Below are 17,917 nucleotides of genomic sequence, written 5' to 3'. Positions count from 1 at the left end.
CACAGAAGCCACCTGTGATTGTTCTTCATTTTTAGTAGGAAAATATACTATTGTCAGAATTACCACAAATTATATCTAGAACTCTGCGGCAAGAGTAAATTTGGATTTTGAATTCTAGATGGGGAATATCAGGAGACAGGAAAAGAGAAGCAACAAATATAATTTATCTTACTTCCAGTGGAATACTTATTTTCTTCCTAGTCCACAATAAATTCAATACTTTGCAATACAAATTAAATGACTCAATAAAAACAAAACGATTTCTATTCTGCATCTACTCCAAGCTCAGACATACGTTAAGTACCATCATATTCATTATCTTATTAATATTCCCAAAGAGCCTGACCATGCTTTAGCAGGGACTCTAAGACGTGGAAGAGAGGTTAGTAAATTATATGTTACGAACAGATTATTTAAAAATAAAAGAAGATGGAATAAAGGAAGGAAGAAAAAAAGGCAGGAAAGGCAACAAGGAGGAAGGAAAAGAGGGAGGGAGTCTTCAATCATGTTGAGGATACTAAAAAATATAAACTGAGACCACAGTATTAAAAACCACTCATCCTCACTTATCTTTCCATGATGTCCCCAGCACTTTGTGAAGAAATATTCCCCTCCACAGTCTAGAAAATGGATTGGCAAACAACTACCAACAGGCCAAATCCAGCCCAGTGCCTGTTTTTGAAAATAAAGTTTTATTGGAACCCAGCCACACTCATTCATTCACATATTGTCTGTAGCTGCTTTCATGCTGTGACAGCAGAAATGAGTAGTTGTGAAAGAGACCATATGGCCTGCAAGCCTAAAATTTTACTATCTTGCCCTTTAGAGAAGATGTTTGGGGCCCCTCATTTAGAGTGTATTTTTCTCTAAGCCCTGCTTCTCTCTCTCGAGGAGGGAGCTACAACAAGGACAATGAACTAAAGCAGCCAGGAGTCCCCTACTTCAGGAAAGAAGAAAGGGAAGTTCCCTGCAGAGTAAGTTTTCAGACCATCTCACTACTTCCTTCGTAAGTCTCAAATGCTAAATTTGGCTCAAGGTTCGCAATGATAAATCTGACTTCTTTCGAGAATACACAGCACCCTACTTTGACAGCACTTTCTTCCAGGTACGCACTCCCCCTTTTATGAAAGTATGCCCACTCCTATTTCACTAGACAGAAACTATTTCCTTTGAGATAAGATGAGGGTTCCCTGTGAATTCTTTATGGTCTTTCAAGCACCAGACAACTGTTTTGCTTTAAAACCAGATTTCACAAGAATGAGTTAAAGCAATCTTTATTTCTAAAAGCACGACTTTTTTTGGATCCAAAAAATTCCCTAAACTAAAAGGTCTCAAATTCTGAGGCATCATTTAATCTGTAGTTTAGAGAAAAATCTTTGTGAGGTCAGTCTTTGAATTTATAGTCATTTATCAGGATCAGAAAGCTTTTTAATGTTTGCTATCTTATGCGTGCTGAGAAACGACTATAATCAATATATATCACCCTAACTAGCTGGCTGGATGTCAAATAAAGAGAATATTTCGGGGAGATTATCAGTTTCCTTCCTTGCAAATGTGTAAAACTAAATGGACTTTCAAACAATTCCAAATAATAAAGGACAATGCAAGAATTCATCAAAAAAAAAAAAAAAATACCAGGGAAATTAATCAGCCTAATTCTCTTTTTCTGGGTGCACAGAATGCAAAATCTTCCCCTGTTCCTAAGGGAAGGTGACAAGAATGAGAAATTTCAAAACTGCAAATTTACTAAAACTCAATCTTTGATGACAAGTGACAAAATGTGACTGTCACACACACACTTTTTCGACACTCACGTCATTACCTATTTTCCCTGACTATATGAAAGAACCAGAGCACCACCTATAATGGGTTTCCCCAGCAACATTCCCTTTAAACTTTTCAAAGACAGAACACCAGTAAGATTATCATATTCAAGTCCATCGTGAATTAAAGCTATTTCTTGAAAAGCCTTTTCTAGGACTGTTTTGGCCAGTATGCTATCATTTCCGTTGTTCTTAACAATTTCATTTAATCATTTCAGTTTTTCAAGTTTCCATCCCATTTCCACAACTCATTTTGTCACATACCCACTGAGTATATTTCCTCCTCACCTACGTTCTCATGAAGACCAACAATCTGGTCTCTCCCTGACCATAACACTGAAATGTTTCTTATTCTCACCATCCCTATGGCTCCAGCCAAATCAAATGCTCCCCCCCCCACCCCTGGGTCTTTTCTTGTTCATTCAATGGCATTTGAGCATTGCCTCCTTCAATAACATTTTAAAATCTTTGGCTTACACAACTCTGAGCTCCTGACGTCCTTCCACCTAGATGACAGCTCTCTTCCACTGGGTCCTCCAAGTTCAGGCCTTGGCTCTCCCATAGTTGTATTATTACACTTACTTCCTCACTTTGGTTTCATGATTCCCTTCTTCTTCACTTTGATCACTTAGCTCCATTCTAGTCCCAGCGGCCAATAATTAAGACTAGATATTCTGTTAACAGCTCTAAATAAATACTTAATGGTCTTGGGCAAGTAACTGGAACTTCTTTGGGCTTCACTGTATTCTTATGTTAGTTAAGTAAATTCTCTGGAAAAGATTAAAGAGTAAGGGTTTCAGAGCTGTGAGGGGGAACGTAAGCAAAGTGACAGCACTGGGGATTCTCACAGTACTGGCAGGACAGTGAGGAGAGCTGCCCATTTTAGATTACCAGCACAGGTTGGGGAACAGTATAAATAGCGCTGCATGGATGGGTAGGCTCTGGAAGCAGGATCCAAGAAGAAACCATTATTAGTTTCAAGAGAAGATTAAAGGAGACTACTCTAGCAGTATAATATCGCAGAGAAATTGGACAAGGGAGGGTGTGAAGCCAAAGAAATGAAACAGGAAGCTATTACCATGATAATCCAGGTGTAAAGAGATTAAGACTACCTGTTTAACGAAGTCTGAAATCATTCTTCAAGCACTCAAGATCTTTCAAACTCATCTTTCCAGATTTCTCTCTCATTATTCTCTGTAAGAAATTTCTCTTCCAGTCTAGATTACTCCCTGCGCCCTAAATCAAGTACGCCCACAGTCCCACCAGGAATGACTTGATCAGCCACACCTTAGCTGTCCCTCTTCCCTTTCCAGTCTTTAGAACCTATGCCTCTTCAGGGGTCTAGTTTATGCCTAAACTTGGTCACAAAGGCTTCTCTAACCATTCCAATCCATAACAATCTACATTTTTAAAGGCCTACAACTATCCTTGAATTCCTTTTTTTTTTTTGCTTGTCTAATCCTCAACAGATTGCAGTATCACTTTAAATCACAATCAATACTTCAAAATCAATACTTATCTATTTAAAACTTCCGCACAGTAGTAATGCACTGAAGAACCACGTCCAGCCAATATGGTCAGGGTCAGGGTCGGGCTCAGGGTCAAGGTTAGAGGATGGATGGATGGATGGATGGATGGATGCATACACACATACATACAAAGGCAGACAGACAGATAGGAAGGATGAAAACAAGCCTGTTCTGTACACTCTGTTGCAGTTGTAAACAGCTAAGAATACTGGGGCAGGGGGAAGGGGGTTCTGGAGCTACCTCAGTTCAAGGTTCTCCTTCTGTCACCCACTGGGTCACACTAAGATCCCCCTTAACATCACTCTACAATATAAGTCAAGGAAAGAGAAGAAGGGCCTGGATCCCATCTCTGCCCCCCTCACTAACTTCTCAGCCTCTAACAGCTTCAGCGTCATCCCCACTTCCGAGTCCGCCTGACCTCCTCACTTCAGTTAAAACAAAAGGACTCGTGTATTAACACAATTAACTCTCCTACAGTGGCAGAGAGTTTCAGCATCCCTTCCCATCTCCGGCCATCTTTGACAGAGAATTCACCTGATTCGGTGACATCCACGTCACCCTCCTCCTTTGTCCTCCTCACTCTAGGGCTTCACGGAGCACATCAACATGTCGCCTCTGAAAAACCCTCCAGACAGATTTGCCTTGGAACACAGACCACTGCAGCTCTCACTTGAGTGTCCTTCCTCAATCTCATTTATTCTTTCTACTTCAGGACAGATCTCAGGAGCCCTAGCTTCCTGTTCTAGATTCTAATCTAGCAATACAGAGTGTTTCCGGCTGCGGTGTGGTGTGCTGGAAAGACCACTGACTTTAGAGCCAAGGAATCTATCTCCAAATCCCAGTTCCACAAATCACTACCTGGATCACTTACATAATGGTGCCTCCAGAGTCCTTATCTATTTAAAAACATGGAGGGAGGGACGCCTGGATGGCTCATTCGTTAAGTGTCTGCCTTCAGCTCAGGTCATGATCCCAGGGTCCTGGGATCGAGCCCCGCACTGGACTCCCTGCTCCGCGGGAAGCCTGCTTCTCCCTCTCCCACTCCCCCTGCTTGTGTTCCCTCTCTCGCGGTCTCTCTCTCTCTCTCTCTGTCAAATAAATAAAATAAAATCTTCAAAATAAAATAAAATAAAAATAAAAACATGGAGGGGAAAAAAATGACTTCGCAGAGCTGTTGAGAATATTAAAGGAGATAATGTATACACAGCACCTAGTCTGATTCCTACAAACAGTATATGTTCAATACCAATAGTTCTTTTCCTCACTCCCAGCCTTCTAAGCCTAGCACTGCCAGCCCATTAATAAATGAGGCTGGAGGCATGAAAGCGGGGTGCAGTCATGCCATCACCGTGCCAATAAATCCATTAACATCTGAGTTTATTGAGCCAAAGTGGAAATCCATAGCTTCTACTTAGAGCAGCAGTTCTTAACCTTGGGTGCACATTAAAACTACCTGCGGGATTTTTAAAATATAAGAATATTTGGGCTTTACTGCCAAAGATTCTAGTTCCATTGACCTGAGGTAGGGCCAGGGTATCAGTGCAGCCCACCATGAGAACCACTGATTAAAATTAACTGGCATCATCCAGAGTTAAATGGAACCCACGCGCCCTTGGCACTTGTGGCCCACTGTTACAAGTTCCCCCCAGACTAGACCATGCAGAAGAGATGCAATCTCCCCAAATTCACTTTGGTTCCATAGATTCCTAAAATAATCTCAGGGAACCAAGCCACTTCATATGGATCTCTATCACTTAATATGACAGCAATCAAGGTGGAAAATTATCCAATAAATATGTAATAGAATTCTGGGACATCATACTTCCCAAAGGAAAACACAATACACACACTGCACCTCAGGAGATAATTTTAAAATATACTTTCTATGCCCTAAAATACCCGAAAATCTAGGCCTAAACTGCTTTCTGCATGAGATTATACATTAGTTATCTTTCTGTTAGTGGTTCCAGTCATGAATTCACCAGCCTTATGAACAGAATGTGTATGTGATGGTTAACTTTGTTTCAACTTGTCAGGGCTAAGCAATGCCCAGATAGCTGGTAAAACATGATCTCTGGTTGTTCCTTTGAGGGTATTTCAGGAAGAGATTAGTATTTGAATCAGGAGACTGAGTAAAGAAAAGCCACCCTCACTAATGGAGGTGGGCATCATCCATTCCTTCAGGACGCAAACAGAACAAAAGGCTAAGGAAGAATTCGGCCCCCCCTCCCCCCGCCCCAGCCAGCCTGCCTGCCTGTCTCTCCTCCACTCCCCTCCTCCTGCTCTCCTCCTTTCCCCTTTCCCTTCCCCTCCCTTGAGGCAGGAAGTCCATTTTCTCTGCCTTTGAACAGCAGAACTCCTGATTCTCTCGCCTTCACACTCCATGACTTACACCACAGCCTCCTCTCCTCCCCTGGTTCTCAGGCCTGTCCCGGTTCTCTAGCATGCGGATGGCACACTATGGGCTTCTCGGCCACCATAACCTCGTGTGAACCAATTTTGTAAGAAATCTCCTTTTACATATATTCAATGTTTTCTGTTTCTCCAGAGAACACTGACAAATACAGAATGGTTCCCTAGTTCAGAATCAGCGTCTGCACATCTGAAGGCAAAATGCAGTGTCAATCCATCCACTGCTCTCATAGCCCAACAATCAATGACCGCCCTGTGCTCTGGGGAGTTGTATCTACCTGAGATATTCTTCAGAACACCCTTGTGCAGCCCACCTGGCTACCAGGCTGCCATGATCACCACACAGAGGCATTCTGTTTGGCCAGCAGTTTAAAAAAATATGCATCCACTGCCATCACTTAAAAAGCAGCCATTTTTTCATATGATAAAAGCCCTGAGATTCCTGGCTCCCTCTAATAACATCTGCGTATCTGGCACCATAGGGCCCTTACTTTCACGTGGCCACAACTGTGTAGGTGCAGAGCAACCACTGCTCTAGCTGAAACTCACGCCTGCTGGCTCCCTGCAGCTCTCCCCGTCTCCTACGGTAGTTCAGCCAGCCAGACTCCCTCCTTCTCAGGGCCCACCTGGCCCCGTGAGCACCTGGGGTTGCTAACAACCACGTGACCGGGGAGGCAGCTCCTATGCAGGATAACCTCAGCACACAAGTCACCTTAGAGGTTCTCCTCCAGGTTAATGACCTTCGTAGACCATGTATGATTCCACTCTGGGTAGCTCCCTGAGACCCTCTGCCTGTCCTGGGCCCCTGAACCTATCCTGATAACCTGACCTTAATTCCTGCTTTCTGCGTCTGTTTGACACAGGCACCTGTGTGCCACCACCTGAGTGTGCTCTGCCTGATCAGTCTAGCCATGGTGGCTTCTGAAGAAGGCTGAGAAGGCTGAGAACCTCTTCTCCTGACACAGACGGCCAACTTCAGCTTCTTCACCTTCAATTCATTTCCATACTGTGTTATGATTCAGATGCCACAGTGGGACTAAGCTGCAGCAAGCAGTCCTTCAAATTGTGTGAAGTTAAACGATGCCAAGAAGATTCCTATGGAAACTAGAAGCCCAAGTATTTCAGCAAACTGGTTATGGTCCTACCTCTGGACTGGGCTAGGGCGCCATGGTACCAAGTGTAGGGACACTCCCAGCAACTACTTAGACTACTGCTATAAAATGAATTTTTAGGGGTGCCTGGGTGGCTCAGTGGGTTAAGTGTCTGCCTTCGGCTCAGGTCATGATCCCAGTGTCCTGGGATCGAGACCCACATCAGGCTCCCTGCTCAGCAGGTAGCCTGCTTCTCCCTCTGCCCCTCCCCCTGCTTCTGCTTATGCTCTCTCTCTGAAATAAATAAAATCTTAAAAATAAAATTAATTTTTAGTGTCCCCCCAAAATGTGTATGATGATGCTTAATCCCCAAGGTGACAGTATTTGGAGAAGGGGCCTTTGGGAAGTAATCAGGTCACATGACTGGAGCCCTCATGACGGGACTAGCAGATCTTACAAGAAGAGACTTGAGAGAGAAGCTCTCTCTCTCGGCCACTTGAGGATACAGTGGGGAGACGGCTGTCTACAAGCTAAGAAGCAGGCCCTCACCAGACAATGGATCTGCTGGTGACTTGATCTTAGACCTTCCAGCTTCCGGAAATGGGAGAAATAAATATGTGTTGTTTAAGCCACCCAGTCTATGGTGTTTTTGTTAGAGCAGCCTGAATGAACTAAGACAACTATATGAACAATTACGGTCTTAACAAACAAACAAAAGTCAGCACTGATATTTTGTAAAGGTTATGTTTGTCACATCCACTATCAGCAGGAAATGATTACTATTTAGCCCTCTAGTGCAGTGAGATACTGCCATTTTCCTAGATATTTCTGTATGATGCTGAGAGGGGTCCTAACTATAAAATTTTAACTTGACTATATTTTGAATAAACAGGCTCATTATTTTAAGAGGCTACTTCACACACATACCATGTTTACAAGTAAGCTTCTCCTCTCCCCCAAACACTATATTCTGAGTTTCTGAGTACTTCTTGCTCAGATGATAAAAAATTTTAGTAGACAACTAGAACTTTTCCTTAGTTATCTCACCATGGAATATGCTTTTCCTGAAGAAAAATAAAATGCTTTTCCTGCATCACATACTCAGGTTTAATAATTCTCAGAATAAGAGTAAAGACAAGAATATATATAAGTCAATTTTCACCACATCCTGAAGAAAATCAAGGGCAGCATCTTCTAATGACATATGAGTCAGCCTCATGACTAGTTCTTTAAGAAAAAACATAACAGGAATAAACAATCTTTCTCTGGTTTAGTAACTGTAGTGAATCTTACACTTTTGTCACTTCAGTAATCCCCCCTTTATTCTGGGGACCACAACTTCTCAACATAAACCTAGCAGTTGAGAAGTTCAAGGGTGCGGACCTGGCCCAAGTGGGACAGACCCGGGAAAGCTGATCTATGCCTATCTGTAGACTATCCAACATGGGATCCGTTTCCTGCTATATGGACTATGGAAGTAGAGGATTTGAGCTACATTTCCCATTTCATTTATAGTAGTTTGTGCTGGATTTCCACCACCCACAAATAAAGAATCCTAACTAATACAGAAGTTTTGGTTTTTTTACTGAGTTCTTATGTAAATGATTTATCTAACCCACTGACTTAGCTCATCCAAGAATAAAATTTAGACACTGAAGTCAGGACTCATTTTCAGAATAAATTCACTCTATTCCACATAAGAACCATATATGCCTGAAGCATAATATTAAGTAAAATCATATCGCTGAATATTTAATGGCTTTTTCATTCTAACATCAAAAAATTCTATTAGTGGATAAAAGACGTATGCTTGGAAATATAAACTTGTAAGTGGATGATGGCTTCATGATGGCATAATGAAATCTCACTGCAGCAAATCAGGATGCAGTCAAACTCCATGCTATTCCAATACTTAAAAGGTCTACTTCACCTTTCATTTCTTGGGGATGGCAACGTAAAACTACACTGATGCTGGTGAACAGTAGCCTCATCCTACGAATCTGAAGAGTTTATTTTGGGACTGAGACTACCGATAGCATCCTGATAATCAGATTAGGAGTATCCAAATGCTGATAATATGTAAATCAGTTCCTAATGCAAACTGAGTTTTCAAAGTGGTATAGCCAAATGTTCCACGGTTATGATACAACTTTAGGAACTCAGATCTTAAAACTTTCAACAGGTATTCTGGATTCCTTCTGGGACGCAGGTATTTTTTTCCTGGTTGTTTTGTGCTACACAAGAGTTTCTTGCTTTTTGTTTGTTTGCCTTGTTGCTTTACTCTCTTTGCACAGACTAAAAGTCCAGAAAGACATCAGTGCCGCAATGTAGGCATTTCATCTATAGTAGAAAGGTCATCTCATCGTACTTTGGGGGGTGCAGGGGGAACATTTTCCCATTGTGCCAAATAGGCTCCACTTTTCCTGTCTGACCGGCAAGGAAAGTAAGGACATAATAAAAAAAGGTAGAACTCTTAGAACAGAAAATATGGAAATTTGATTTTGAAGAGAAAAAAATTAGATTAGACTCCAAGAAGGCTTTTTTTTCCTTTGACCTTCAAGAACATGAGCAGAGGCAACGTTAGGTTCAAATAAGACAACCATTCAAACTGATAAGGCCCAACGAATCAAAACAATGATACTGTTACTGTAAATTTATGGATTAAAGTGATTATATAAATAATATACTCTTACATACTACTGAATTTGGTTTTAAATGAGCTGAAATCGAGTTTTAACTGGAATTTACGGAGGTCACTGCGTCTGTGAGCTAAGAGTTACCAAGGAGACTGCTTGCCACTCTAAGAGAGCATAATAATTGCTAAAACCAAATTAACTGTGCTTGGTAATCACAGATCTCATATGTATATTTACCACAACATGAGTGTGGAGAAACTAATATACATTGCTGACTTCCATTCTCACTTGGACTTCATAACCCTTGGATATGGAGTGGAAAACTAGTCAACTGGAAACTAAAAATGAAAGTTTAATGAGGCACAAAAATCCCATGTTTTACTTAGGGAAAAAGAAAATAATTTCCCCACCTTGAGTGGAATGTATAAAAAAAAGTGTTCCTTAATCTTTTCTATAGTCCATAGTTTATATTCCACCAGACCATACTTCTAATCATTATCAAGATTAATATCTAATATTACGTGTGACTACTATAATATACAGGAAAACTTGTACGAGGTTTCTATCTTCTCTCTAGACTGTTCTAAATACCATTAACTCTCTGAACAACATCAAATTAGGAAGGCAGAAATTTTTCTTACATTAGACTAAAGCTATATAACTACAGATTGAAATATGGGGCTGAGGACAGCTAGCCATCTTAAACTGCAACCAAAATCCTCATTTGTGATGAATCTAGGCCTCATGTTAAGACTTTCTGTTCAGAACCTGCTCCCTGGTCCACGTGGTTTCCTTTACACTAACTGTAGCCTAGTCACTTGGATTCTGCCTCTTCTGTACAAAGCATCTGTAGACCTTGCCCCAAGGTGGTTGCTCTCCCAGCCACACCTTGCCTGCATCACTTTTTAAACAATGCCATATACATTGGTCTAAAGAGAGTCTCGACAGCCCAGCTGTGAAGGTGCCTGAGATGAACTGCTGACATAAATAAGGAAAATGAGACGCCCTTTAGCATAGTTAATATGCAATCCTACCTAAAGACAAAATGCCTATTATTACTTTTTTAGAGATTTTATTTATTTGACAGAGAGAGACAGCGAGAGCAGGAACACAAGCAGGGGGAGTGGGAGAGGGAGAAGCAGGCCTCCCGCCGAGCAGGGAGCCCGATGTGGGGCTCGATCCCAGCACCCTGGGACCATGACCTGAGCCGAAGGCAGACACTTAACGACTGAGCCACCCAGGCGCCCCCAGAATGCCTATTAGATAATTTCCATAAGAGTCTTTCCTCCCAGTAAGATTACTAACAGTGACTTTCCCCCAAATTTAGTTTACTTATACTAATTTTACCTTATAAGGAAAATTCATTTTGAAATTACTTTTAGGGCTACTATTTTAGTTTGTAGATAACAAATTCAGTGAATCTTCATATAATAAATACTTTTAATAAATTCATTATTTGAAAAAGATGCTGGCATGCCAATCATGCAAATATTCAGAGTTAAATAACTACTTTAAAAGCTCATTTACATTTAAATAATTACATTTAAAAGCTCATATGTTATATCACATATTTTTACCTTGAGAAGGTATGTGGGAATATTGCTGAAATCCACTGGCAACTTCAAAAGGAAACGAGCTGAAAATTCACCAGTCTGTAGGACAAAAGGTATAATAATAAGATTAAAATAAGAAATTGATTGTGAAGTGACAATTATAGCCAAGGCCACAAGTTCAACCTGTTCAAACTGGAGGCATTTTCAATTTGAGTTTCCTAACATTAGCAAGAAAAGAAGGCTGGAAAAGCAAGGAAAGATCAAAAAGAATTCTTAAATTATTCACTACTAAAAACATAATTAGAACTTTTTAAATCTGCATTTTCAATGTGCAATAAAATTATAATGTCGTGTTACCTTTCTGGTTTTTTTACGTGTAAAAAGAATACATGAATGTATGATTTTTTTTTTAATCCAAGCAATAGAGACACACCTCTCCCTTTGATCCATTTCTTTTTCACTTAAGCGTTCAGACCACTAAGATTTATAACCCACAGGCGACTGACATATATCACTATCCTTTATAGTGCATCTGGAAGTACATACAAAGATCAAACTTCTGCCCAGAGAAAGCAGTCTATCAGTAGGTACCCCAAATAAGATTCTAATTTCCTGAACAATCTATTAACATCATTATCACCAACTAATTTTTTCAGTAATTCTATGAACTAGTCTCCATAGGAAAGATGTACAGAGGTTTAGAGATTTAAAACATTTAACCAAGCCTAAATAATGACTTCTACTTTTTTTTAAAGAAAAAAAAACCCATGTAAAGAAAAAAGTTTTCCTCTCAATTTATGATGATGGGAAATCATAGAGTTCCTTTTTATGATGGGCATGGCTAAGGTGTCACATTGTTTTTAAAAAACTTTGTCATAGTGTGGAGAAGGGGCCTTCCAGTTGGGCTATCAGACACCTAGGGGTTCCAAGGAACCTCTGCAAAGACCACAAAGTAGGGTGGTGAGCTGGTGGGGTCCTGGGTCTTCCAACCTCTCTCACTCCAAACCTGCAGTTCAGCTTGGGATTCTGACATACTGGGTTTCATTATGACATGCTGTTTGAACAAAGAACTCCGGGGATGATCCAGAACTACTCTAAAGAGTGGATCTCTATCGGGGCACCTGGGTGGCTCAGTTGGTTAAGCAGCTGCCCTCGGCTCAGGTCATGATCCCTGGGTCCTGGGATCAAGTCCTGCATCAGGCTCTCTGCTCAGCAGGGAGCCTGCTTCTCCTTCTGCCTGCCGCTCCCCCTGTTTGAGCTCTCTCTCTCTCTCTCCAACAAATAAATGAATAGTATCTTTAAAAAAAAAAAAAAGAGTGGATCTCTATCATTTTTATATTTTGGGAACACTGAAGAGCTCCCAATATCTCCACTGCCACCCCCCTTAAAAATAAAAACAAGCACCCCAAACTCCCAAAACACATGCTTCAACACAACAAGCACTTACAAATATTTCTTTATGCATCAGTGGATGAAGGCACATAAGCTACCTACATATCTCTTACAGATGATTCTACATCAATCACCACGCCTTTCTACAAATACCCTAACAACTGACGGCCATTTTTAAATGCTGACCTAAAACCCTGAAAACACAAACAGAAATATAAACCTTGAGCTCAAAAGATGAAATGGCTAACTACCATCTGCATGGTGGTTCGTTGTTTTACTGCTTACAACATCCTTTAACTTACATTGACCTCAGGCTAAGGACAGAGCACTTCCTCATTGCCACAAGCCCAACCCCATGACACAAAAAGCAGAAATGAGAGAATTGAATGGACAAACTCAACGCTGAGGCAAGCCAGACAGACTCACAGAAGCCACTGCACCACCAGAAACGCCAGTGGTGAGAAACAGGAGGAATCGCGGGAGCTGAGCAGCTAGTCGTAGGGCACGCCAATACACGCAGGCTACTTGAAAGAATAATTAGGAGCCACCCAAGGATATACAAACAGCTCACCACGGTGGGTGGGAGGAAGAGGTTTGTGAAAGAGCCAAATAAAATTCTTACATTCTATGAAAGTCTGAGATTACTAGAAAGGTATGGTTTGGGCATTTTGTTAAGCTCCTAGAGGATTCTACAACTAACACCACCTATTGAGTGTGATTCTTTCAACCTAAGTACAAGGGCTCATATACTGAAAGATGTGAGTATAGGGACAACATAAAGCACTACAGAATGATATGGGAGCTTATGAGAGGGGCATCTAGCCCAGCAGGAATTTGGGGGCTGTGGGAAGAACAGAAGAGTCTTCCTTGAGTGCTGGTACAATGCTACCGAGGAAGGAACACTCATCAAAGAAGGCAAATTCCCAACCACTGTCCCCACTCTTTCTCCTATATAATCAATTTTTCCCTCTTTACCCACTCACTCCCATCAGTATGCAAACATCATTTAAAAAGTCTTTACCAAAAAGAAAAAAATGTAATAAAATAGTCTTTCTTAACTTCATACCTTTTTTCAGGTCCCATCTCATTTCTCTGTTTTACTTTACAAAACAACCTCCTGTAAAGAACTGGTCTATATTTCTTCTTTTACTGTTCTCTCTGGAGCCCTCTCCTGTCAGCCTTCCCTCCCCCCAACCAGTCAACCCCAACAGCTCATCAAGGTCACCAATGACCTCCCCATGGCCAAATCCAACAGTCATTTCTCAGTGCTCATTTTAGTACTTGTTCTCTCAGCAGCGTTTTGACATAGCTGATTATTGCTCCTTTCCTGGAACACTCTCCCCTTGGTTTCCAGGATCCCACCCTCTCTTGGCTTAACTTTACTTCACTAGCCCTCCCTACAGCCTCCCCAGCCACTGCACGCTGGAGCGCACCACCAGCTCAGCCTCAAGACCTCTCTCCTTTCCTGACACTTCCAGGTAACCTCATCTAGGCTCAAGACTTTCAATACTATTTATATGCTGATGATTCCCAAATGTTCTATCTCTGCCCAGACCTTTCCCTAACTTGTTTCATTTATCCAACTATCATGAATGAAACCAAACTCCTGATTCCCTTCCTTTGATATCCAGTCTTCATTTTAGTAAATGGTAATTCCATTCTTTCAATCCTTCAGGCCAAAAACCTCAGAAGCATCCTTGACTCCTCTCTTTCTTGTTCATCCTATGTTCAAAGTGGCAGAAAATCCTGTTGATTCTATATTCAAAACAGATCCTTAGTCCAACCACTTCTCACCACAGCAAAACCACCTGATCTGAGCCAGGGCCATCTCCAGCCTAGATCACTGCAATCACACCCAACTGCTTCAGCCACTGTTCCTCTGGAAGCTTGTTCTGGTCTCCCTAGGCACAGCAATGCTTTCAGTACATTAGTCAGATTATGATCCTCCTTTGCTCAAACCTCTCAAATGGCAGAGTTTAGCTCCTTTAGAGAATAATTTGATAAGGCAACAATTGAGCAGGGATGAGGAAGAAAATCATGTGGAATGTGGAGGAGAAACATCCCAGGCAAAGAGAACAGAAAGTATAAAAAGGGTTGATGCAGATGCAGGCCAAAATGTTCAAGAAAGAGCAAGGACGTCAGTGTTACTGGATCAAACAAACACTAACACCAATAAGAGGTCACCCTGAAATTCTCTTTTCCTAACCGCTGTAGGATGTGCAACAATCACTCATAACATTAGTAAACACCGAAATGACGACTGCATCTACATGGAATATTTGTTAAGTCATTCCTGGGGATATTGAGAGAGGTTTTTTACAAGTACCAAGGGGTTAGAAGATATTGCAGAAGGGAGTTGGTTGGACAGACAATAATAAATCTAGCTCAATTCATTTTCAATTTGGAGACTCAAACCATCTACAATCAATAAATGGCCATTTCTACCTACTGGTCTACAATGTCAATCAATGGCATTTAAAATGGCAGTCTCAAAACTTTCACACTGTTAGACTCAATGGCTCTTCTACATTTTTTTTTAAACAATAAAAGGAGTAAAATGTAGGATTTAAAAATTAAAACAAGTCTTGTACATATAAGGTAATGGGAAATATAATTACATATTTAGCACTTGGACTCATGTGAACTGCTAGTTATTTTAGTCCATGTACTACATTTTAGCTCTTTTGCCCTATTTTAGTTTGTACAATATATTTTTATTCTACCAGCTATTTTAGACCAACATTCCTTTAAAAACGCTTAGACAATCCCTACTTTATCCCCTCTCAAAATGTTGATCCTAGAACTAATATAAATTTATGTTTATTGGCAAAAGACTGATTTCCACAACTAAATTCATAATAAAAGGCAAGTTGTTCCAAGGACTAAGAGGAGTTTGTGTTTATCAGCAATGGACTGCTTTACACAACTAAATGTCATAATATGAGAAACTTAAGGCTGTGAAAGGAATTTGGTGCTCTGGAAACCACAGAAAGTGCTTTTTGATCTCTAACTTTCCAGCTGACTATACATTCTTTATCTTGCCACAAGAGAATAAAGAAAACTTAGCACTTGTTTCTAACTTAGAAACATTGGAAACTACAACTTAAGAATTCAGTTTTCAGCTCGGCTGCTGATTTTCCTTGTGACCTGGAAGTAATCTCCTTCTGTGTAACTAAGTAAATGCTGATTTAAAACATGTCTTAATATAAAACTTAAGCTATAAATTACGTAAGGAACAAAACATAAGTGAAAAATCCGTTCTGAGTTCTACCTCAGATGACTTTTTCTGTGTTTTTATATTCGAAGTTCCAACAGTTATTTAAGCAATTTATGGTCACTCTGTTGTAACGTCAAAGATTGCTTCCATATCAATCTTTCCTGTAAGCTGAAAATGAGACATTTAGATGCAGCCAAGTGAACAGAATAACTTGATTTTTTTGTCAGTCCTTGGTCAAATCTTCTCTTGGATAGATGTAGAAAATTATCTGACCTATGACTGTTAAAATGTCAGCTATTCTGCCAACTGCCTTAATGGCAATTTCCCCAGCTTAGCAATAAATATGTGCATCCTTCCTTTTTTTCAAGTTACAGTACATTGGCAAGTAACTTAAACTAACAAGACTCTGAGTTTTGGCAATTTATTAGGTCTGAGCTTTTCTTCTGCTAATAGCAGCTGTGTCGTATGACAGGTAGTGACAGGTAGACATCTTGTACAGAATGGGCTCCAAACCCAGGCTGCTTGGTAAAGGGAAACTTCACTTGCTTTCTTAGAGGCTGTTCCCTTGTCAACAAACAAGCTGTCACCTGAAACTGCTTCTACCACTTGGATAGCTACAAGTGAAGAAACACTCAAGAATAACCACAACTTGAACAGGGTGACAGTCAGGTAAGGGTGATTCTTCAAATGGACTCTGACAACCAACAGCCCAAGTCTGCAGACTGTTCCTTGGCAAAGGCATAATTACCCATTACATATGAAAAGGAAAGCCAAAGTTAGTCTAACTAGGATTTCGTAACATCTCACACTTTACACTTTACAAAATGTTTTCTAAGTTACATTATTTAATTATCCCCAAATCCTGTTCAATATATATAATTCCCTTACACCTATTTCAGAAATGAGAAAACTTGGGCCTAGAACAGTCCAGAAACTTGCCCACAGCCATTGAGAGGGTAATAAAGAGTCAGAGCTCAACCTCAAGACTCAAGATCCATTCATCCTATTCATTACTATGGATTAAGAGCCTAAAGTGTGTCTGTCAGGCCCTAGACAAGGCATAGTAAATATAATGAGTAAAAGAGACATGGCCCCTGCCCTCTTGGGGCTTACCATCTAGTGGGTGAGTAAGACATTAATCAAAATAATGCTCCTATAAATTACAGGAAGATATTTCAGGAAGACTGGCCCTGTCTAGGCTTTGGGGTTCATTTCTTTGTGGGAACTCTTAGAAAGCCAAGTCATAAGACCATGTAGAAAAATAAACAATTGATACCAGCCAGGAAAACTTCAAAGAAGCAAAGCAATGAAAGGGAGCTAGCTACACCAGACAGTAAAGACACAGAAATTACAGGAGGGTAATACTGGTATTAAATCAACAAGCAGAAAAGTAAGTCCAGAAATAAGGCCAAATACATTTAGTGAATGACTGATGATGTGGGACAACTGCATCGCCATCTAGGAATAAAGTTAGATCCATATTTCACATCATATATGAGGATAAAGTCCAAGTGGATTATGACTTTCAGTGTACAAAATTGAAACCATAAGTAAGAAAACACTGATGAATGCCTTTATAACCTTGCAACAGGGAATGCCTTTCAAATATGACTCCAAATTCAGAAGCTATAAAGGGGATGATGGGTAAATTTGATGGCCTGAATATAAAAATTTTGTGGATGGCAAAAAACCACCATCAGCAAAGTCAAAAGACAACTAACAGAGGAAAATGTATTTGCAACCCTATCACAAAAAGCTAATGACCTTAATGAAAAAAAGATTAAAAAAAAAAAACAACACGAGAAAAACAGGCAACAAATATATAGAAAAGAAATACAAATAACTCTAAAACATTAAAAAATGCTTAACCTCATTCATAACAAAAGGAATACAAATTAAAACTAAACTGAATATCATGTTTTACCAGACTGGCAGAAATCAGCACTTTAAAGATATCACAGCACTGTGTTCTCACCTCCACTGTTTTTGATGACAAGTCAGTGGTGACTCAAATAACTGCTCACCTATAGATAAAGTGTCATTTTTCTGTGATCACTTAAGATATTCTCTTTATCTTTGGTTTTCAGTATTCTGACTTGCATTTTTCTTGCTTACGGTTTGTTGACATTCTTGAATCTGTAAATTTATGTCTTTCACCATATTTGGAAATATCTAGGCATTATTTCATCAACTATTTCCCTGCTCCCTCTTTTTCTCCTCTCCTCTCCTTCTAGGACTCTACTTTCATGTATATTCAATGTTTT

At 40.3% G+C, this 17,917-nt stretch overlaps 1 protein-coding gene across 1 annotated transcript in view; it reads right to left on the bottom strand.

Moving 5' to 3' along the window:
- The window catches only part of BABAM2 (BRISC and BRCA1 A complex member 2), a 393,748-nt gene that overhangs the window by 243,358 nt on the left and 132,473 nt on the right, over positions 1–17,917 (bottom strand). The window contains exon 6 of the mRNA XM_028099423.1: positions 11,069–11,143. Within this exon, the coding sequence (XP_027955224.1) occupies positions 11,069–11,143 (75 nt within the window). The remainder of the gene's footprint in view (positions 1–11,068; positions 11,144–17,917) is intronic.

The sequence above is a fragment of the Eumetopias jubatus genome, unplaced genomic scaffold (assembly GCF_037043125.1).
Source record: "Eumetopias jubatus isolate StellerSeaLion01/CBP00866 unplaced genomic scaffold, mEumJub1_p1.0 scaffold_9, whole genome shotgun sequence".
Taxonomy (NCBI): domain Eukaryota; kingdom Metazoa; phylum Chordata; class Mammalia; order Carnivora; family Otariidae; genus Eumetopias; species Eumetopias jubatus.
This window is presented reverse-complemented; position numbering and strand designations above follow the sequence as displayed.